The 22383-nt window shown below is 45.1% G+C and overlaps 3 protein-coding genes across 4 annotated transcripts; 2 read left to right on the forward strand and 1 right to left on the reverse strand.

Annotated features, from left to right (window-relative positions):
- Positions 1-4621: 4621 nt before the first annotated feature.
- LOC114466014 (muscarinic acetylcholine receptor M4-like) lies at positions 4622-7815 on the forward strand. Its single transcript, XM_028451433.1, has 3 exons — positions 4622-4822; positions 6823-7386; positions 7471-7815. Exons 1-3 carry the CDS (start codon positions 4622-4624, stop codon positions 7813-7815), a joined length of 1110 nt encoding a protein of 369 aa, XP_028307234.1.
- An 849-nt stretch (positions 7816-8664) lies between these two features.
- Positions 8665-12440, forward strand: kcnj11l (potassium inwardly rectifying channel subfamily J member 11, like). Its single transcript, XM_028451464.1, has 6 exons — positions 8665-8834; positions 10607-10765; positions 10830-11066; positions 11166-11435; positions 11654-11861; positions 11928-12440. Exons 2-6 carry the CDS (start codon positions 10610-10612, stop codon positions 12329-12331), a joined length of 1275 nt encoding a protein of 424 aa, XP_028307265.1. The 5' UTR covers positions 8665-8834; positions 10607-10609; the 3' UTR covers positions 12332-12440.
- Positions 12441-12754: 314 nt separating this feature from the next.
- Positions 12755-16897, reverse strand: cd59b (CD59 molecule (CD59 blood group) b). 2 transcript variants are annotated; one of them, XM_028451466.1, is made up of 3 exons: positions 16761-16897; positions 14639-14740; positions 12755-12992 (listed from the first exon to the last, which is right to left on the reverse strand). In XM_028451466.1, the coding sequence occupies exons 1-3, from the start codon at positions 16813-16815 to the stop codon at positions 12808-12810; spliced, it is 342 nt and encodes a 113-aa protein (XP_028307267.1). In that variant the 5' UTR covers positions 16816-16897; the 3' UTR covers positions 12755-12807. The 2 variants fall into 2 exon arrangements, with proteins under 2 accessions (XP_028307267.1, XP_028307266.1); XM_028451465.1 differs by having other exon boundaries at positions 16261-16844.
- Positions 16898-22383: the final 5486 nt, after the last annotated feature.

The following is a 22383-nucleotide window of genomic DNA, read 5'->3' on the forward strand; positions in this document are numbered from 1 at the left end:
TGTTTTTTTCATTGATTCCATCAATCGTTAGTTAGAGGGTGATTTGCTCCTTTCTTACTACAAGGTAGTAGATGACGTGTTTCCACTTTGATGACGAATTTGACCTGCACCTCCAGGAAGCTCTCTGCCGTTATTGATATGTAAACAGACACACCCACGAATGTGAGCATTTCAGCGTTCTCCGTGCAGTGCTATGTATGTACCGGTGAACGCCCCGCCCCCACGCTCTATCTTGTGCTTATAAAGCAGCATGAGCTCGGCTACGGAGTGGATGGGAGGAGGGCGGTCCGTCCTCTGGCCCTATGTCACCATGCGGGGAGGAGGAAGTCAGTGTACTGTCTATAGACACACCAACTCTTGAATATGCATAAGTAGACCACTAATCAGCCTGTTTGTGTAGAGTTGCTCAGAAAGTGACTTTTCAAAGGCTAAAACTGGAAAACAGGCAAGTATGGGAAATTTCTCAAATACTATGTTTTTGGGGTTCTTAGAACAAATAGAGATGAGTGAAAAATAGCATGACATGGGACCTTTAAGCCAGGTGATTTCCGCCTGGCTACGGATGCTTTCAGGGGCGGAGATTGCAGTGTCTGACCAATCAAAAACGCAGAGAAACCAGACTTGCGTCACAATTGAGGAATAATTCTTTGAACATACAAATTAATAATTAAAATCCATAATTTAGACGAAAAAAAAATGGTTGCTGCAGAAAAAGCTGGATGGAAGGAACAGAAATGTTTTATTGGCCAAGTACAGTTTTTAAGACAGCACAAGGAATTAGACTTGGTGCGCAGAACAAAGAAACAAGCCAGCAACAATAACAATGATAAATATAAACGATGAGGGATAAATAAAGAATAGATAGAGATTAAAGGATAAATATGTATATGTACAATGCGGCAGGTAATGTCTTCATGGAGGTGGTGATCGGGTGGGGGGCTGTTGACTGTTAATGCATAAATTAGTGAGATTATACAATATGAATTTATCGGAGAATAAACAAACACTAGTTAAACTTTATAAAGGTACAGACCTTGTTTGTGGCTCTGATGCTGTATTCATATGGCTCAGCCTACATCATAAGGGGCAATATTTGTATTTTATACAGACGGTATTATCTAACAGGACTGAGGCTCTCTGCATCACCACAGAATACATGAATGAATGAATGTATTGGTCTGAAAGCGCTCGACATCAACTGACTTATGTAGGTCAGTCCATCAGATGAAGATCTATATATTTCCTAGAAGATGTCATGGGTAAATTTAAGGATTGCATCAATCATAAATATTATCTCTCCTGTCAGCTGTCACATCAGATCCATGTAGCAGTGTGTCCACCGAATGATCTACCTTTTCTTGAGCAGGTCATTTTCTAAGAGAACCGATTGGTCAGGAGGTGAGACTTTAATACTCGCTCATCATAGTTGGAGCAAAACCTCTCTACCAGGTTAGTCGTTCAGCCTAAGTTACCACAGGGATTTAGCCCAGCAAGAATTTAACCAGCATTGGAGTACAGCTGGAAAAAATCATGGAAGTTAGCGCAATAAGAAGAAATCCAGCTTCATAGTGCAGGCCCATAATACATTTGCATACCACAAAAATATCACTGTGTAATCTTAAACTCCAGATAGCCTGTCAGTCAAGAATGCTTACTGTGTAATATCTCATTTAGTTAATACAATAGCAATATTATGTAAGGAAGCTACAACGTCGATCATGTATATATATACCTTGGGAGGGGCTGAGTGAGGTGGAGCTTTTGGTCAGATCCACAGAAGTCAACCACAAACCAACTGAAGTACCAACAGGTCAGTGATACATTACTGTCTGTGTCTGTGCTTTTTTGTGTGAAGGACTGCCTGTGTCTGTGTCTGTGTGTGTCTTGGTTAGAAAGGCAGGAAAAAGGATTAAAAACACCTTCCTTCAGAGGTAGGATTATATTAAACCAGGTAACCAGGCAAAGATAAAAAAAAGGTATAATAAGGAAGAAAAAAAGGCAATTTATATGTGTATACTGTATATATAAACTTTAAACAGGAAAACAAGAAAAAGGGCAAAATGTTAAACACCTTTAATCAGAGGTAAGGCAAGAAAAAGGGCAAAAATATTAAAAAGCTTATAATACTGATAAGGGAAGAAAAGGGCAAAAATATTAAACACCTTTAAGGTATGGCAAGTTTACCCTATTATTGGGCACTAGAATAGCCTAATATTCATAATAAACACCTTTAAAAAGAGGTATGGCAAGTTTATCGTATTCTTAGGCACGAGCATAGCCTCATATTCATTTAAAAAAAAAAAAACACCTTTTGACAGTAAGGCAAGAAAAGGGCAAAATATGACTAATGAAAATGGGTAAGGCAAGGAAAAGGTTAAAATATGTAAAACACCACAGCGGTAAGGAAGGCTATAGTAAATCAGGGGAAATGGCAAAATATTAAAAATGCTTTCAATCAAAAGTGATGCAAGAAAAGGGGTAGACACCTACAAACAGTTAAAGCAAGAATATTAGTCAAATGTAAAAACATAAAATAAAAAAATTTAACAACTCCCACAGACAGAGGTAAAGCAAGGAAAAGGGCAAAATAGACAATGCCAACAACCACTTATATAGTTTACCTCTGTGTAGAGGGTCCAAGATCCCTCTTCTCCTTCATGCTAATAAGAGCATGATGCAAACAGCCAGTTGTGTTCAACATACAGTGAGCTGTGTCTGATGTGGGCTTTTCTGGACTGCAGTATTTTTTTGTAGGAACAACCAGAAAAAGTCAGGGCCTTACTAAGTTATTGCAGCTTTTTAAATTCCTGTTGTGACAGGTAACACTGGCTCTGGACCCGGCACCGGAAGGCTCCCATTGGCAAATATATAGCATGTCAAGCAAAGAGTGCACCAGTGTCTCCAGTAAAGTCTTTAAAGTTAGTTCTTCTTAACATTAGATCTCTTGTTTACAAATCATTGTTAATTAATGATATTAATTTGATACATCACTTGGACTTTTTTTTTTAACTTTTTAATAAAACGTGGTTAAATGATGATATCAGTAATACTATTCTCTCAACGAAACAAGACTTTATTTATTTCAATAAGTGTCATACTTGCCGGAAAGGTGGTGGAGTTGCTGCCATCTTTAATTCATTTTTTCATATTTGATGATTTTTATCTCCTTTGAATATCTGTTGTTCTTATTGAATGCTGATTCAAGAGTTCTGTTTTTAGTTGTTCATAGGCCCCCAAATATTCTGGAGAATTTATGGATGAGTTGGATGAACTACTGTTAGTTGTCTGCATATACATAATACAACTTTTTAATAATAATAAGAGGTGACTTTAATATTCACATAGGCAATAACATGGACAATACTGCCAAAGAACGATATGCTTTAATGGACACTTTTGGTCTTCTACAACATGTGACTAGTCTAACACACACTCAAGGTCAAACTTTGGATCTGATTATCTCTAAAGGTGTTGATGTCTCTGCTGTTGATGTAAGAGACTTAGCTCTCTCTGAACATTTCTGCCTTTTTACATTTAGACGCTGCAACATCTTTTCCCCCTTACCTCTGTGTCTTAAATAAAGGTACATGAATGACAACAGGTGCACAGTTTATGGAAGCATAGCAATGACACCAACCTTGAATGCTAGCCGGGGACAGTTGATAAACTCCTGGATGATTTTGATACAAAAGTCTAATTTCTATAGATGCTGTGGCTCCAATTAAAACTAAGAGAAAAACCAAGCAGAGAGAAAATACCTTGGAGGAAGTCTGAGATAGGGCAGAATTTAAAATCTGATTGTAGAAAACCTGAGCGTAAATGGAGAACAACAAAACTCAAAATTAATTTGTTGAAGGCAAGGAAGAGAAACTTCTGTCAAATTATTGCTAAAAACATCAACAACTCTCACACACTGTTTTCTGTAATTGAAAAGCTCACAACCCCGCGAGATCAGATAGCAGAGTGACAGGATTGATGACTCAGAAAGATCAGCAGAAGCTGCTCCATGATTTTCTCTTGCAGATTGGACTTTTGTAATGGTCTTCATCAAACAGCTACAGCTGGTTCAGAACAAAGCAACAGGTCAGTGGACATTACTCAAGTTTTAAATTAGTTACACTGGCTCCCAGTCAACCTCAGAATAGACTTTAAAGTTCTGCTGCTGGTGTAGAAATCTGTGAATGGGTTTGGTCCAGAATACATCAGTGAGATGCTTGTCAGGTATGTATACCTAGCAGGTCTCTCAGATCTATGGACACATACAGTATCAGATAGTGGAGCCCAGATTTCACAGCAAACATGGTGATGCTGCTTTTAGTTCTTATGCTGCAAAGAAGTGGAACACACTGCCAGCAGAGATTGTGTGAGCAATCAAAAAATCTGATTTTTGATCATTTTATTGTTGATGTAATGTTTTTACTGCTGATTTGGTTCTTGTTTATTTTTAAACTGTTTAATGTTTTCTGTTGCACTTTTTAATCATGTAAAGCTCATTGAATTGCCTCGTGTATGAAGTGCACAATACAAATACTGTACATATGCCTTGCCTATCCTACATTCCATAAAACAGAGGTAAGGATGTCAGATTTGCTTTCTTGTTTGTTTGTTTTTGTACAGATCGATGGCTCCTCCCTCGAGCCTGAATGCCACATCTGGGCTCTGCCCCTGCATTAACGGTTCCTGTCAAATCAGAGCGCTCCGTTCCTTCGGTGCCCCCCAGTTGGTGCTGGTGGTCATGGCAACCACCTCCCTCAGCGCAGTGACGGTCTTTGGCAACGCGTTGGTCATTCTGTCCATTGCTGTCAACTGCCGCCTTCGCACGGTGCCATTACTTTTTTCAAGATCATAATAACGCAAATGATACATAACATCAAGAAATAACATGATGCATTCACGGATAGTGTTTGTATTTGTGAGGTCAATGGTCTTGTTCAATATGTTTCCTCTTATTGTGTTTTTTATTGTTATCATGAGGGGGCACACGCCAGTGTCTTCCTTGTGCCGGTCCCAAGCCCGGATAAATGCAGAGGGTTGTGTCAGGAATTGTGTCGATCACAAAACCAATGTCAAACTAAACAGGCAACTCACCCAAAGAGTTCAGTACCGGATCAGTCGAGGCCCATGAGCCCATGCGTCCAATGCGTCTGCCATTGGTACTATTGACCTATAAAGTACTGGTGGAAAATGGACTACTGCTGGTTAAAGAAGGAGAGGAGGAAGCCATGTTCATAGGCAGGAAAGAGTATTTTAAAGAGCTGATGAATGAGGAAAATTAGAGACAAAGAAAAGTAGAAGAGGTGACTGTTGTGGCGCAGGAAGTAACACAGATTATTAAGGCTGAAGTGAGGCAGGCATTGAAGAGGATGAAGAGTGGAAAAGGAGTTGGTCCTGATGATATACCTGTGGAGCTATGAAAGTGTCTAGGAAAGGTGGCAGTAGATCATAGACAGTGAGAGGATGCCTAAGAATGGAGGAGAAATGTGCTGGTGCCCATGTTTAGGAACAAGGGAGATGTGCAGAGTTGTGGCAACAACAGAGAAATTAAGTTGGGTCATTCAATGAAGTTATAGAAAAGAGTAGTGGAAGCTAGACTAAGGGCAGAAATGAGCATTAGTGAGCAGCAGTATGGTTTCATGCCCAGAAAGAGTTTTACAGATGCAGTGTTTCCTTTGAGGATAATGACAGAGAAGGTCAGATGGAGCTGCATTGTGTTTTTTACATCTACAGAAAGGTTATGACAGGCTGCCCAGAGAGGAGCTGAGTTATTGTATGAGGAAGTCTGGAGTGGCAGAGAAGTATGTTAAAGCAGAGCAGGACATATATGAGAGCTGTAAGACAGTGGTGAGGTGTGCTGTAGGTGTGACAGAGGAGTTCAAGGTGGAGGTGGGACCGCATCAAGGATCAGCTTTGAGCTCCTTCTTGTTGCTATGGTGATGAACACACTGACAGATGAGGTTAGATAGGGTGCGCCATGGACTACGATGTTTGCAGATGACATAGTGATGTGTAGTGAGAGCAGTGGGCAGGTGGAGGAACATCTAGAGAGGTGGAGGTGTGCTCTGGAAAGGAGAGGAATGAAGGTTAGCCACAGCCAGACAGAATCCATGTGGAGAAGAAACAAAGTGGAGCAGTGAGGTTACAGGGAGTAGAGATAAAGAAGGTGGAGGACTTTAAGTACTTTGGATCAACAGTTCAAAACAATGAAGAGTGTGGAAAAGAGGTGAAGAAGTGTGTGCAAGCAGGAACGGGTGGAGAAAAGTGTCAGGCGTGATGTGTGATCAAAGAGTATCAGCAAGAATGAAAAGAAAGGTGTAGAGACGGTAGTGAGAGCAGCCATGTTGTATGGTTTAGAGACAGTGGCACTGAGGAAAAGACAGGAGGCAGAGCTGGAGGGAGCAGACATGAAGATGTTGAGGTTCTCTTTGGGAGTGAGGAGGATAGATAGGATCAGGAATGAGAACATCAGAGAGCTGGCAGATGTTAGATGTTTTGGAGATAAGTTCAGACTGAGATGGTTTGGACATGTACAGAAAAGGGACTGTGAATATATCCGTAAAAGGATTCTGAGGTTGGAACTTCCACGCAGGAGGCCTAGAGGAAGACCAAAGAGGAGATTTATGGATGTAGTGGGAGAGGACATTAAGTCAGTTGGTGTGAGAGAAGAGGATACAGAGGATTCATTCATTCATTCCTTCATAGGGTTAGATGGAGATAGAGGATTCACTGTGGAGACCCCTGAGGGGAACAGGCAGAAGAAAACAAAGATTAGTATATAATGAGTGAATTATGAGTCTAATAACATTTTTTTTTATGTGACTTTAGGAGCAGAACCTCCTCCTCCTCAGCCTGGCAGTGTCTGACCTCACCGTGGGGCTCCTTTCTGTGAATGTTTACTCCTCTATGGTGCTGACAGGTTGCTGGGCTCTGGGCCCATTGCTGTGTGACCTGTGGTTGGTGATGGATCGCGTGTTGAGCACCACGTCCGTCCTCCACCTGCTGCTCATTAGCTCAGATCGCTACTTCCGCCTCACGCAACTTCTCCGCTTCCCGCCGTGGGGCTCCTTTCGGACAGCTGGCTTGTCTGTGGGCGTGGCCTGGCTGCTCCCGCTGCTGCTGTGGGCACCAGCCGTGCTGGGCTGGCAGTGGGGGGGTGAGCGGCGGGCGGTGCCAGAGGGGCAGTGCTACACCCAGCTGTTGGAAAGCCCGGCTGTTACCTTGAGCACTGCCATACCCTCCTTCTTCCTTCCCGCCACTGCCATCTTCATCCTTTACGGACGCCTCTCAGTGGCCAGCATGAGCCGGCTCCGCCAATCAGAGGCCTACATCGGCAGGCTCCGCCAATCAGAAGCCACACACTGCTCTGGTGGCCTCACCCCAGAGCTGTCGGTGAGCCAATCAGAGTTTATTTAGTTATTTTCAAAACAAACAACAAACATTTCATGAGGCTGACCTCTGACGTTTCCTCTGTAGGCGTCTCGCAGTGACACCGACTCTGGCTTTGACCTTCACTCCCTTCCGTCCAGTTTCCGCTCTGAGGAACGTCGGCGGCGTCGGCTGGTGGTGAGGGAGAGGCGGGTCACGCGGACCATCCTGGCCGTCCTATTGGCCTTTGTGGTCACGTGGACACCGTACAACGTGATGGCAGTGGTGGCGTCCTTCTGCCACGTGTGCATCCCTGAGTCGCTGTGGACCGCTGGCTACTTCCTGTGTTACGTCAACAGCGCCGTCAATCCGTGCTGCTACGCGCTCTGCAGCGCCACCTTCAGGACCACCTTTTGCAGTCTGCTGCGCTGCCGACGGATTGGCCCACGCTGAATCTCACACACACACACACACACACACACACACACACACACACACACACACACACACACACACACACACACACACACTACTGTTCACTGTTTCAAGAACGGACAGAACCAGGACTGACAAACCCCACGTGTCACATGACTCATAAGCTAGTGATGCTGTGATGTACGCTTTGATTAATAATTTTGGTTTAAATTTAAGTGTATTTTATTTTTTAATACCAATTTAAGTAACTTTCCTAAGATGTTCATATGTCACATGTGCGTAAAGATTAAATCAGAAAGTTTCAGTGTGTGATGTGAGATATATAATCTGACACTATAATAAATAAGCCATCATTAAAGTCCATGCTGTGCAGATAAAAGCTGCTCTGAACCCTTCATGAATGACCTTTCATTGGTTTCTTTGTTTGAGTGAAGCTATGTGTTCTGTTTATGGGAACTTTTTAACACCAGCTTTCTCAATGTCAGTATGTCTCAGTGAACTTATGGCCTTAGCCAGCCTCTCCTGGTGTTATGGATGCTTTGGTAACTGATCGAGATGATGATGAGGATGAGGATGAGGATGAGGGTGATGGTGATGGTGATGGGGATGGGGATGGGGATGGTGATGGGGATGGGGATGGGGGTGGGGGTGGGGGTGGGGGTGGTGATGAGGATGATGAGGAGGAGGATAATGATGATGATGATGGTGAGGATGAGGATGAGGATGAGGATGAGGATGAGGATGAGGATGAGGATGAGGATGAGGATGAGGATGAGGATGATAATACGGTAATGACAGGATCGCTGAGGTCACAACCCATAGTGACGTACGAGTGCTTTTATTGTGAAGGCGCAGAGCGGATGTGAACGGTGTATGTGAGCAGGTGGATGAAGATGATGGTGCTGCTGATGATGGTGGTGGTGGTGATGATGAAGGTCGGACTGACGTCCTCTTAATCTCATCAGTCCGTCCGTGCTGAAATACAGACGGAGCATCACATCCCACAAAACCACGCGAGACTTCCGAAAACAGAACGGGTGAGTCTTTAGTCCGCGTGTGTGTGTGTGTGCGTGTGTGTGTAGCTTTATGTCCATCTGTATTTATCTGCTACACACACCTACATGTACGGAAGCCCGGGGAGAACATGCAAACTCTACACAGAAACCACATAGTGTCCACCCGGGTTTTAAAACCAGGACCTTATCCTTGTGATGCAGACGTGCTGACCTCTGTGTGCGCGTGTGTTACGTGCAATTATCATATCCAGTAAAATATCAACAATGATCAGAATTTTTTTCCGTTTGTCCAACAAAGCAAATTCCCTGCATGTGTTAACAAACATGGCAATACAAACTTTACAGATTGTGATTCCATCCTGAGCCCTTCAGCTCACTACTGCCGCGCAGGGGACATATTGGCGAAATGCACACAAGTTCCACTAAAGGCAGGGGTTTTCAACCTTGGGGTCGTGACCCAATATGGGATCGCCTAGAATGTGTGGAAAAAATCAATAAATTACTGAAAAAAAATGTTAATTATTATAATATTAAAATGTTTTAATCATTATTCTTTTTAAAATTTAAACACAACACAACTGTATTCTGTACTTTCACTTTCTTAAATATAATGTATAAAGATATCTGAGCTGGCACATCTTGTCACTTTGTAACAAATACAGAGTAGCCAGGATTAGTGCACAAAGTATAACAAACGTCATCAAAAACTCATCAAAGAAAAAATAGTTTGGGGTCGTGATCAAAGAACAATAATAAAGGCTCTTATTATTATCATTATTATGTTTTAAAAAGCTAACAGGCGCACATCGCTGCATACAGCTATTGCAACAGTCATTTAAATAGAATAGGCACCTGAACTTTGTATAAAAATAAAGATCAGATCAATACTGCATTTTACATTTTATTAATTCATAAAAAAAGGACATCAGTAAAAAAAAATAATTAATTAATTTAAAAAAATCAAACATGATATATTAAATTATCTTGTTTTTATTGCGACCATATTGTTGAACATTATGACACAATAGCATAAAGCATCAATCTAATATACTAAATGTTTCAAATAAAGTCACAATTGAAATATAAGCTTGTATTGTGGGTTCATAAATTACTACTGCCCTTGAGGAAAAGTACAGATACTCCAATACAAGTAAAGGTTGTTCAGTCAAAATATTACTTAAGTTTAGCTACAGAAGTATTTGCATAAAGAATAACTTAAGTATTGAAAATAACTAATAATCTTTTCTTCATCACAATTTTCATCATCATGATTGCAAATAAGAAAACACTGATGCACAATCTGTTTTGTAGTACAACTGAATAACATTGTGGTGTTTAAACCACATCAAACCAACCAAAAAGCATTTTTAAACATCTTTAAATTAAAATAAAAAATAGAATTAAATTTGGTGTTACGTACCATTGCCTCAACATCAGTTATTGTATCACTCGTGGAGGGAGGATGATTATCATCTGTAGTTTGTGTTTGTTGTGTAACTTTGGTGAAATTGAGAATTTGTTCCAGTTCTTGTTTTACTGTTTAATTTATGTTGAGTTGTTTTTGAGGAAAATGTCCTTGATTAATGCTGACTTTTTCTGGATCGATGACTATGAAAAACTTGAGTTCTGTTTAAGAAAAGGAACCTTTGTACTATTTACTATTGAGCTGTGAATAGATTGTGCAGCTGCTTTATTTCTGGGGACACTGCATTTGTATGAAGGTTGGCCACTTTTTGTGCATGACACAAAAATAACAATATCTATCTATCCCTTATCTGTAAACGTGTGTGCAGGCCATGTTGGCGAGGAAGCACCTCCTCCCTGACGGCTTTCTGCTGACTCGGCTGTCGGAGGAGACGCAGGTGAACCGGAGTCGCTTTGTCACGCACAGAGCTCGCTTCATCACCAAGAACGGATCGTGTAACGTCGCTCACAAGAACATCAGAGAGCAGGTCAGCTCCGTTCTCCACACCTGAGGGAGGAGGGGCCTGATGTTTCTTCTTGCTTGGTGTGCAGGGCCGGTTCCTACAGGATGTCTTCACCACCATGGTGGACCTGAAGTGGCAGCACTCCCTGCTGATCTTCACCTCCGCCTTCCTCTGCTCCTGGATGCTCTTCGCCATGATGTGGTGGCTCCTGGCCTTCGCCCACGGAGACCTGCAGCCCCTCCCGGAAGGAGAACCTGTACCTCCGCCCTGTGTCACCGCCATCAGCTCCTTCACTTCCGCCTTCCTCTTCTCCATCGAGGTGCAGGTGAGCCACAGCCACCTTCAGACCTCCACATGACCCTAAACTGACATCCAGATGACCTCAAACTGACCTTCAGGTGATCTGTGGTTCTGCTGGTTGCAGGTGACCATTGGGTTTGGCGGTCGGATGGTGACGGAGGAGTGTCCCCTGGCCATCGTGGTGCTGATCGTGCAAAACATTCTGGGTCTGATCATCAACGCGGTTCTGCTGGGCTGTGTCTTCATGAAGGTCGCTCAAGCCAACCGACGTGCTGAGACGCTGATCTTCTCCAGAAACGCTGTCATCGCTCCTCGGAACGGACGACCCACCTTCATGTTCAGAGTCGGAGACCTGAGGAAGAGTATGATCATCTCTGCCACCGTCCAGCTGCAGGTAGGACGATGTAGGGATACGTGAGTGGACTGACGATAAGTAGGTTGGTAAATAAAAATAATAATTGTAATTTGAATTGTAATTAGAAAAAATTTCAGTCACCCTAATCATAATTGAGTTGTAATTGAAGATGGATAATTGAAGACGTAATTGTAATTGAAAAATGTAATTCACCCCAAACCTGGTAGATGATAATGGATAACCTGTGTGAGTTACAGGTGATCCGGCGCACAGTGACGGCAGAGGGCGAGGTGATCCCAGTGTGTCAGCTTGACATTCAGGTTGAGAACCCTCTGAGGTCCAATGGAGTGTTCCTGGTGTCTCCGCTCATCGTCAGTCACACCATCGACAGAGCCAGTCCTCTGTACGACCTGTCCAAACACACACTGACCACTGAGGACCTGGAAATCATTGTCATCCTGGAGGGTGAGTGTGTATCCACACAGATCAGTGTCTGCATGTGTGTGTGCTGAGTGTGTCCCTGTCCCTCAGGTGTGGTGGAGGCCACTGGGATAAGTATGCAGGCCCGGACCTCCTACACTCCAGATGAGATCCTGTGGGCGCGGCGCTTTGTTTCCATAGTGACGGAGGAGGAGGGCCGTTACTGTGTGGACTATTCCAAGTTTGGAAACACAGTTCCCATAAAAATGTCCCCACTGAGCGCCAAGGACCTGGATCAGAGCCGAGGACACCACGCAGCCGAGCATCTCCAGGTCCAGGGCTGGGGTCTGGTTCGGGCCGGGAGAGGGGCATACCGTAGAGGGGGCGGGGCCTGCGACGCTCCTCAGCCCTGGTACAACCAATCAGTGAGGCCGGAAGAGGGACCAACGGCTGGGCAGCCAGAGGTGATTGGATGTCAGACTGAAGGAGGCGGGGCCGAAGATATGAGTGAATGAGTGCAAACACACACACACCCACACACATTCTCTCTCTCTCTCTCACACACACACACACAACACTACACAACCATTCAATGCATGACAACAACCCTTCAACAACTGGTAGAGAGGCACTTAAACCATGTTACGCACTGTGTGTGTGTGTGTGTGTGTGTGTGTGTGTGTGTGTGTGTGTGTAGGAGCAGCTCTCTGTGTGGAGTTTGTATATTCTCATTTGTGTGATTTCTTCAAGTTGTGTGTCTTTGTGTTGTTTAATAAACTAATTCAGGATAGTTGTGTTTCCTTTTATGAAGGTTTGGAGCACACATACACTTTGTTCTGCGTAGATGAGTTTGTAGACATCACCTCTGCTCTGCTGAGTGTCAGTGATGTGTGATTAAATCCCCTCCTGAGATTAGACATCATTAATCAGACACAGACTGAAGTCAGATAATTTATTAGCCAAGCCTTGATGACAGGAATATGTGAGGAATCTAAAAGCAGCTGCAGGCCACGCCCACTGCCAGCAGCAGCATGGTTGGAGCTGCAGTGAAGGCGGCGTTGCACAGGTTGCTGCTGCAGCAGCGATAAGAAAAGCCTGAGATGGAGGGAAACATCTGACTGAGCCGCGAGTTATCACAGTCTGTGTAACGGATGCACTGACGGATGGTCCTTCCCCCTGAAACACACACACACACGACTTCATCAATGACATCATCTATACACACACCAACACGACATCATCCATTACATACACATGTTTTGTACAAAGAGTTTGTAGCTATTGCTAATGTCCAACTCTTGTCCCTAGTTGGGTTTTTTACTCTTCTTGTTTTCCTTTTATATTCACAGTCCCTTTTCTGTACATGTCCAAACCATCTCAGTCTGAACTTATCTCCAAAACATCTAACATCTGCCAGCTCTCTGATGTTCTCATTCCTGATCCTATCTATCCTCCTCACTCCCAAAGAGAACCTCAACATCTTCATGTCTGCTCCCTCCAGCTCTGCCTCCTGTCTTTTCCTCAGTGCCACTGTCTCTAAACCATACAACATGGCTGCTCTCACTACCGTCTCTACACCTTTCTTTTCATTCTTGCTGATACTCTTTGATCACACATCACGCCTGACACTTTTCTCCACCCGTTCCTGCTTGCACACACTTCTTCACCTCTTTTCCACACTCTTCATTGTTTTGAACTGTTGATCCAAAGTACTTAAAGTCCTCCACCTTCTTTATCTCTACTCCCTGTAACCTCACTGCTCCACTTTGTTTCTTCTCCACATGGATTCTGTCTGGCTGTGGCCAACCTTCATTCCTCTCCTTTCCAGAGCACACCTCCACCTCTCTAGATGTTCCTCCACCTGCCCACTGCTCTCACTACACATCACTATGTCATCTGCAAACATCGTAGTCCATGGAGCACCCTATCTAACCTCATCTGTCAGTGTGTTCATCACCATAGCAACAAGAAGGAGCTCAAAGCTGATCCTTGATGCGGTCCCACCTCCACCTTGAACTCCTCTGTCACACCTACAGCACACCTCACCACTGTCTTACAGCTCTCATATATGTCCTGCTCTGCTTTAACATACTTCTCTGCCACTCCAGACTTTCTCATACAATAACTCAGCTTCTCTCTGGGCAGCCTTAATAATCTGTTACTTCCTGCGCCACAACAGTCACCTCTTCTGCTCTTCTTGGTCTCTAATTTTCCTCATTCATCAGCTCTTCAAAATACTCTTTCCATTTTCCATCACATCTTCGGCCTCTGCCAACATATTCCCATCTCTATCGCTCTGCCATGCTCACCAGTCACTCCTTCTTTACTATCCAACCTGGTACACAAGTCATCATATGCCCTTTGTTTGGCTTTTGCCACCTTTGCTTTTACCTTACGCTCCATCTCCCTGTACTCCTGTTTACTCTGTTCAGTCCTCTCAGTGTCCCACTTCTTCTTAGCAAATATCTATCTCTGTAAATTTGGTTTATATTCTTGGAACTATCATTAGTCAGCTACACCTTTGTGGTATCTACTTTTAATTATTAAATCAACCTCCCCACCCATTCTCAGTGGTGTGCGGGTGCTGCATGTTGGTGTTGATAAAGGTTCATGTCAATATTTATTTTGTGTTTGTGTAATTTATGCTTTTGTTGATTGAGTTTATGTTGTTGATGTTGATTAGGTTTATGTTGTTGTTGTTGGTTAGGGTTTATGTTGATGTTTATGCTGTTTACGTTATCATGATTTACATTGTTGTTGTTGTTGATTAGGATTTATGTTGATGTTTATGTTGTTGATTAGGTTTAATGGTGAGTCTGTACCTTGCTCACTCAGGGAGATGCACGAGTCCTCATATGTGCACTCCTGAACGTTCTGGCACCGTCCGGTGTAATCTGAGCACTTATAGCAGCGAAGACCACAGACTGAAGGAAAGACAAGAACAATTAGGGAATACAAATGGCCTGTACTATGAAGCTGGATTTTGTCTTATTAGGCCTGTACTATGAAGCTGGATAGGTACATCCTGGATATCTCTACGTTAGCGGGCTTCACCCAACAAAACATTCTCTGTTGGAGAGCCCCTGTCCTACGAAGTAGGATATAAACATGTTCACTTAAGCGGGGTGATTTCAGACAGTGTGCACACTCCTTTGACAGGGGTCGAGATTGCAGCAACAGACAAATCAAAACAATGATAAACTGTGTTGAGCAATTTACGTCTCAAGTGAGGGATAATTCTGGTTGCTGCAGAAAAAAAGGAACATAGGCAGGAAGTTGCCGACACTGTTCATGCGTAAAAGCGTGAGATTATACAATATAAATCCAACAAATGATAAACGGACAGGGCTCTGATCAGCCAGTTTTACTTTATACAGATGTATTTCTATTCAGGTAGTCCTCCTTACAATTTATCACACACACTGGGATGAGAGCACATGGTTTCACTATGTTCCTGCTGAGGTTTTCACTGTCACTATAGCATATGTATGAAAGAATGAGTGACTTAATCCGTCCACGATACGGAGAGTGTCCGACACAGGCTTCATCAGCTACTGTAGATCAGTCCATCAGATGTCAATCTATAGCTTTCCTAAAGGATGTCATCGATAAATGAAAGGATTGCATTTACCCACTAATAATCTTTATTTCCTAAACGCAGTTGTCAGATCCACTCTCCAACCAGGATCTTCTAACAATGGGCAGGTCATTTTCCAAGACAACCAATTGGTCAGGAGGCGGGACTTTTGTACTCGCTCAGATCTTACCCACTTCATAACCTGGTCGTGGCTCAATGTTAGTTACCATGGTTATTTAGCCCAGTAAGATGTTAGCCAGCATCGTAGTACAGGACACACCGAATAAATCCTGAAAGTTAGCGCTATAAGAGAAAATCCAGCTTCGTAATACAGGCCCATTGCACTAATTTCCAGGCAGGTGAGATAATATAGGCTATATAAGATACAATGTCCACCTTATGATGTATAGCTTACTGAGCTCAATGAATGCTGCATGCCCCTCCCTTTGAAAATGTACTGTATATGCTGTAAAAAAGTGAAACTTACCGATCAGTCTGTTTAGTGTCTGATTAATTATTATTGTATAATGTCACAAAATTAACTCTTCATACTGTTCCTCAAGGGTGATGTATGCTGCTCTGCATGGTTTCTCTGTGTTTGTGATTGATCATATAATGCAAATTCCACCCCTTTTATGTGAGTGGATACTAATCCAGGTTGGAAAACCCTGGGTAAAGTTAATGTGTTAATAACTAGCTTCATAGTGCAGCTGATGTGGTATTGCAATTTTTTGATTAGTTGAAGCTCACTAAAGGAGAGATGTGTTAGCTTTGTATATACCGGTCTCAGAGGACATCAGATGCAGTAAGAAGAACTAAAGAACTGAACTCTGCTGGGATGAAACTAAAGTGAACTGAAAGCTTCACCAGAAGAAAAGGGCCCGCTCATCCCCTGGATCACATCGTCCCTGCTGTGAAGCATGGTGGTGGCAGTATCATGCTGTGGGAATGTTTTTCTGCTGAAGGAACTGGGAGACGAGTCCACACAAGGGTAAGAATACAGCCTCCAAACATACAGAGCTTAGATGAGAAGCAGAGCAGCTTCATCTGCCTGTCAATAGTCTCTCTGTGTGTGTGTGTGTGTGTGTGTGTGTGTGCAACTCCTAACAGCGGAGTTTCTCCCTGAGCCGAATCAGTACAGTAACATCATAAAGAACGTTAGCCTTTGATACTGATCGACACTGCTCAGATCATCACACACGCACGCACACAGTTTCAGATGATGTCCCCTCAAGGATAGGAAGACCTAACAAAATAAATCTCTATTGTTCTTTGACAGACAATGTCATCACAATGCTGGAATCCCCACGAGGAACCATTGTGCTTTTGAGGTCCTCACCTGATTTGTCTGTGTGTGTGTCTCTCACCGTGCTGCAGCAGCATCACGCTGATGATGATCAGGACAGCGAAGAAGCTCTTCATGATGTTCCAGCTCCAAGTTCCAAAGTGATTTGAGGAGAAACTCAAGCTGAAGATGAACGACAACACAAGCTTTGTTCAGAGGACACAGAGTCACTGTCACTCACTCACTCACACACACACACGCTCACTCTGTGTGTGTGTGTGTGTGTGCGTGTGTGACCTTTGAAAGCAGCTTCATTGTGTACACTTTTTCTTTTTTCCATCACTGACACTGAAACTGTATCTTCGGTGGTAAACACTTTAAACCAGTGTGGAGCTGTTCTTTGTTTCTTTTACCATGTCTGTATATGTCGTCAAAGGTAACACCAGAGAAACACATCTATGCATGTTTTGTTCTTGCAAAAACAGGATGAAGTAGTAATACTTTTTTTTTTTGCTTAATTGTGACTATCACCAGAAGGAAAAACATGTGAAAAGGGTGGGCATATGTTCTTATTGTACGATGCAGACTGGTACCAGGAGGGTCACTGGTTCCAATCCATTCTGGGACCATGAGCGCTGCACTGTGGCTGCCCACTGCCCATCAGGAATGGTTTAAAAGCAGAGAACATGGTTTGTGTGCAGCACAGATATGTGACAAAAGTGAATTACCATGACTATTATATAGCAGTTTACACACAAACATCTCCGTCAGCTGTGTGCGACTAGCACAGCAGCTTTGTTTTGTTTTTGTGTAGCTGCTCACAGAGGAGCCACTGTGTGTGTCCAGCTGCAACACAACACAGACCCAGAAACAAAGTCAAACACACACGCAAACATTAACGACACACACTAAATCACAAACATAAGGACACACAGCAGTGACACATTTACCACATTAACATGCTAACATTTACCAGCCAGAGATTGTATTCAAACACAGTATTTATTACTTTTGTGATTATTTGTCTCTTTTTTTTTTTTTGTTGTTGGTACATTTACAAGTTGTAAATGTATTTACCTTTTTTGAAGTTCATTTTCTGTAAGACTCAGATTAAAGCAAACCTCTTCAAATTGTGTGTCGCTTTTGCACAGGTGTGCTTGAATTGGTGCCTCGTATATAACTAAGTTTCTTTCGTAACCTCAATTCTATGAGTAATATGAGTAAGATGTCTCACTATGGGATGTGACCTCTGTCTACATTCCTCAGAAGCACTCTATTCCACTATGCCAATCCTGATTGCCCGGTGAAGCGCAACAGTCCACTGGGAGATCCTCCCACCTATAAAAGGAGAACACAGACAGGTGCCCACTATTCAAATAAGCAAATCTCTTCTCCTTGTTCGAGAAAGAAGGGTTGTCTGGCGAGACATCTCACTCATATTACTCATAGAACCGGGGTTACGAGAGTAACCTAAAGTTCTATTTCATAATATTTTGTGAGATTTCTCACTATGGGATATGGAAACTCCTGTAACGTAGACAAGCTTATCGAGTAGCACCAGCCTTCAGGGCAGAAGTCTGATTACATCAGGACAATAAAACCGCCCGTGCCACGTACAGGGGGGATACGTCCAGCATGTAAATGCGGACAAATGTCCTGAACAGACACTCCCCCGAACAAAACCCAGGATGTGGCAAAACCCAGAGTCGAGTGTGCACACAGACCCGTAGGCGGCTGCAGACCCTGACTTGAGTAAACCAAAGCAATAGCCTCCACCACCCAGTGTGACAAGCGTTGCTTAGTGACAGGCTTCCCCGTACGAGGATTGGCCCAGGAGACGAACAGCTGATCTCTCCTCCTAAGGCACCATGTCCTGCCCATATAATTGTAACTTCAGGTCCGTCTCACCCATTGGTTCGAACGGGGGACCCTTAAGTCCCTCCAGAACCACCGCCAGATCCCAAGCAGACCAGCTGATGCTGACTCCTCGGTTTGTCCCCAAATACCGAATACATTTTTCACAGTGAAAAAAGCTTTGTGTTTGTCAATCAGGCCCTGCAGGAATGACAGAATCACACCCACCGTGGCCTTCTTGGAGACGCCATTCCTCAAACACCCTCTACTTGCAATCATAAAGAGATCTAAGGGGCCCGGGCGTTCTGTATGGTAAAGATCACACTCTGTGATAACCCTACGGCCGACAGATTGCACCACTCAGGGGCCAAACACACAGCACCAAACGCTCTGGGCATAATTGAAAAATTGTGCCTCTCGCCTGCGACAGCAGGCCTCTGTGCAGCTGGAGCTGCCAGGGGGAAGCACACAGCAGCTGGTAAATCTCCACCAACCAGCGCATGACCAGGATCAGAGAGTGCCCGCATTCCCTCACCCTGCACAGGGTGGGGGGAATCAGAGCCAATGAAGGAAATGCATAGAGAAGCACGTGCGGCCAATTGCATGCTAGTAGGTCTATGCCAAGGAGAGCCCCCAAGTTGTCCAGGGAGTAGAACATCGCACACCACGCGTTTTCTACACCCCCGGCAAACAGGTCCCCCTTTGCTCGTCCGTAACAGGCCCACAGCTGTCGCACCACATCTGGGTGGAACATCCATTTTCTGTAAAACGGCGTGCCCCTGGACAGCAGGTCCTTGCCCACGTTCATGTTGACCGGGACGTGCGTCACCCTCAGTGAGAGGAGACACCCCACAGTCCACAGGATTAGTCTGTGTGCCAACAACAGCAACCTACGGGAAACTGCCCAGGCGGTGGTGTTGTTCGTTCTCACCAGGACATGATGTCCCCTGAGAGATGGAAGAAAGTGGATCAGCGAGCGGAACACCGCTGACAGTTCCAAGTACTTTATGTGAGCGCACCAGAGGACCGCATCCCAGCAACCCCTCACAGACCCGCCCACGTGGATCCCACCCTAGCCCGATAGGCTGGCGACTGTGGATACCACCTTCCTGGCCGTGATGGTGCCCATAGGCACCTCCATGAGGAAGCTGGGGGTCTGCCAGTGCCGCAGCGTATTCGTACCCTTCGATATTGTCCGTAACATCCAGGGAGGAGCTGCGAGCACTCTCCACCTATCTATTCTCAGGGAAAGAGAGGTCAAGCACTCTGGCTTCTTCACCGGTGGCGCCCTCTTGCAGAGGCAGGACGCATGCAGTCAAAGTGCCCGAGAGTGGCGTGAGGGCACCCTCTGCTGGAGGCTGTTGGCACCGTCTGAGAAGGCTCATCCATACAGTGGTAAAGCCCCCTAGAGGCAGCAGGCTGTATGTGACAAGAGGGCCCACCTGCAGAGCAGTGGAGCCCCCTGTCGGCGGGACGATGCCATACACCCCAGGACGAGCATATCCTGCTTATTCCAGGAAACAAAGTGATGACGGGAGAGTTGCTACACCCAACCAGGAGGGGACAGAGTCCTCCCCCTGGATGGGCATGACGGGTCCCGTCATCATTCTGCCGGCGCAGCAGTTGTCAGGGCCGGAGGTTTTCTGGAACAGGTAGGCGGGCCTTGCCGAAACTATGGAGGTGGAGCGGAGGGCCTCGGTGCTTTAAACAGAGGACCCTGGGGAGCAGGCTGCAGGGCCGTCCTCCACCGTGCCAGATGAGATCCGAGCAGGGGCTTCCTGGGGCAGGGGCTCATCATCTTTCTTCCTGGCTTCACGGCCCCACTGCATAGAAGATTCCCTCGGGAACAATGGGAGCATCCAGGATATCGCATTTTTCAGCTTCCGTCAGCTTAGCAAGGTCGAGCCAGCGAGCACACTCCTGGACCACCATGTTGCCCAACACTTCACCTAAAGCTGCAGTGAGCAGGCCTGGGTCTGGAGACACACATCGGCAACCGTGGATGTCTCCACCATTATTGCTGGGTCCCGGGACAGAGCGAAATCCTCACAAAGTTTTGCCTTGTAGGCGGTGAGGAGGGAGAGGACATTCATGGCCCTGACTGAGAGGACAGCGGCCGCGTAAGTCCTATAGGACAGGTCACACTGGAGACGGTCCAATTTTGACGGCAGCATGGGTCTCCGTGGAGACACGGCAGGCTGACGTGGGAACAGGTGCGCCGCTATAAGCGGCTCCACCGGTGGCATCCTGAATAGTCAGCGGCATTCATGGCCTCACAGTCGAGTATGGAGGCACCTTCCACCGGGTTCCTCCCGGTGAAAGGGCAGCTACCCCAGGGATGCGCTACTTCTATAAGCAGTTCAGGGAAGACAGGGAGGATTTTCCTCGGAGTGCCCCAAGAAACTGAAAGCTTCTTCCCCTCATAGCGGGACCTGGTGGTTTCAGTCACAACGGCGGGCAAGAACTGTCCAATCGTGTAGCAGCATGTTTACAAAGGTCCACCTCGTCCAAGCTTGAATAATGGGAGACGGGTGTGGAGCTCTCCATGTCCTCCTGAGAAGCAGCGAATGCGGCTGGCAGCCCATCCCGAGCCGGGGTGACAAAGAGCTCGTCCTCATCATCCACACCCAAGAGGAGTGGGTCAGAGGAGTCCTCCTCATACTCTCCACAGTCTATTACAAGGACGTCCTTGTCAAGTGGGGAGATATCCACCAGGTTCAGCTGAGAGCCCCAGCTGGAGCTCTGAGCAGCAGCAGCGTCCAGAGGAGCACTTTTTCGCGGTCCACCATAGCAGTGCATCCCATCCCCTCGGTGAGAGGAGCCTCGGCCTCCATTACAGCTTGACTAGCACTGGTGCTCGCGAGGATGCTTGACAAATTGAGCCGGAATGTCCGAAACGTCAGGGACATGGAGCTTGCGTCACAGAGTTAGCAGCGGGGCTGTCACCGGAGTGAGAGGCCGCTGGAGACCAATGCGCATGCCGAAGCGGCAGCGTTGGAAGGAGCAGTTAGCCGGAGCTGAGGCTCGGAGGCTTCAAATGCCTTGCGGCAGTGAAGGACAGCACTCGCCGAGCAGTGCAAGGTAAAAGCTGTTATATCTACTTTCACGACCTGGTGTGGCCTTAAGCAGGTGGTAGTCCTGCCAGCGTCTGTCAACTGAAAAGAAAGAAAATCCCGTCTGCGAACAGTTTAACTGGTCAGAAATAACACGTAAGATAACTGAGAGGAGAAGAGGTTTTTGAATGATGCCTGTCCGTGTCCTCCTTTTATAGGAGGAGGGAGGGTCTGTCAGCAGACTGTCACACTTCACCGGCCAATCGGGATTGGCCTAGTGAAATAGAGTGCTTCTGAGGAATGTAGACAGGTCACATCCCATAGTGAGACATCTCACGAAATATTATGAAATAGAACAGATTACAGACTTGAACCCTTCTCCATTTTGTCCACAAAGAGGATTGTAATCTCAATATTTTGTTAAATCCCAAAAAAGAGGCTTCATCAGCTGCACATGCAGACAGAGTGCATGTGCACAGATAACAGTAGTTAACATGTTTAAAGCGTGTGTTGTTAAACATAGATGTGGGAAAGCAGATTGAAAGTGCGAAAGAAAGAGGATAAATGTAATGTAAGCAGAAGCACCACATGGATGGGAGTCTGTGAGAAAGTCAATGTTGTGAAGAAAACAAGATGAACAGCAGATGAAGTCAAGAAAAGACAGATGATAAAAGAACAAACTGCTCATGGGAACTGTTTCCATTGTTTTTCATCCCAGAAATGATGAGTCAGTGGAAAAGCTGAGTTCTCTGCCTCATCCTCCAACAATAACTGTGTGAAATTATGTCATCATTAACA

The sequence above is a fragment of the Gouania willdenowi genome, chromosome 6 (genome assembly GCF_900634775.1).
Source record: "Gouania willdenowi chromosome 6, fGouWil2.1, whole genome shotgun sequence".
Taxonomy (NCBI): domain Eukaryota; kingdom Metazoa; phylum Chordata; class Actinopteri; order Blenniiformes; family Gobiesocidae; genus Gouania; species Gouania willdenowi.

Bases quoted from the DNA above. Each gene is read 5' to 3' on its own strand.
- LOC114466014 (XM_028451433.1), top strand. From the start codon at position 4,622: ATGGCTCCTCCCTCGAGCCTGAATGCCACATCTGGGCTCTGCCCCTGC. The intron at 4,823-6,822 runs GTGCCATTACTT...ATGTGACTTTAG, and splicing joins TCAACTGCCGCCTTCGCACG to GAGCAGAACCTCCTCCTCCT. The intron at 7,387-7,470 runs GTGAGCCAATCA...TTTCCTCTGTAG, and splicing joins GCCTCACCCCAGAGCTGTCG to GCGTCTCGCAGTGACACCGA.
- kcnj11l (XM_028451464.1), top strand. From the start codon at position 10,610: ATGTTGGCGAGGAAGCACCTCCTCCCTGACGGCTTTCTGCTGACTCGG. The intron at 10,766-10,829 runs GTCAGCTCCGTT...CTTGGTGTGCAG, and splicing joins ACAAGAACATCAGAGAGCAG to GGCCGGTTCCTACAGGATGT. The intron at 11,862-11,927 runs GTGAGTGTGTAT...CCTGTCCCTCAG, and splicing joins AATCATTGTCATCCTGGAGG to GTGTGGTGGAGGCCACTGGG.
- cd59b (XM_028451466.1), bottom strand. From the start codon at position 16,815: ATGAAGAGCTTCTTCGCTGTCCTGATCATCATCAGCGTGATGCTGCTG. The intron at 14,741-16,760 runs GTGAGAGACACA...TCTTTCCTTCAG, and splicing joins CGTGATGCTGCTGCAGCACG to TCTGTGGTCTTCGCTGCTAT. The intron at 12,993-14,638 runs GTACAGACTCAC...TGTGTGTTTCAG, and splicing joins CATCTCCCTGAGTGAGCAAG to GGGGAAGGACCATCCGTCAG.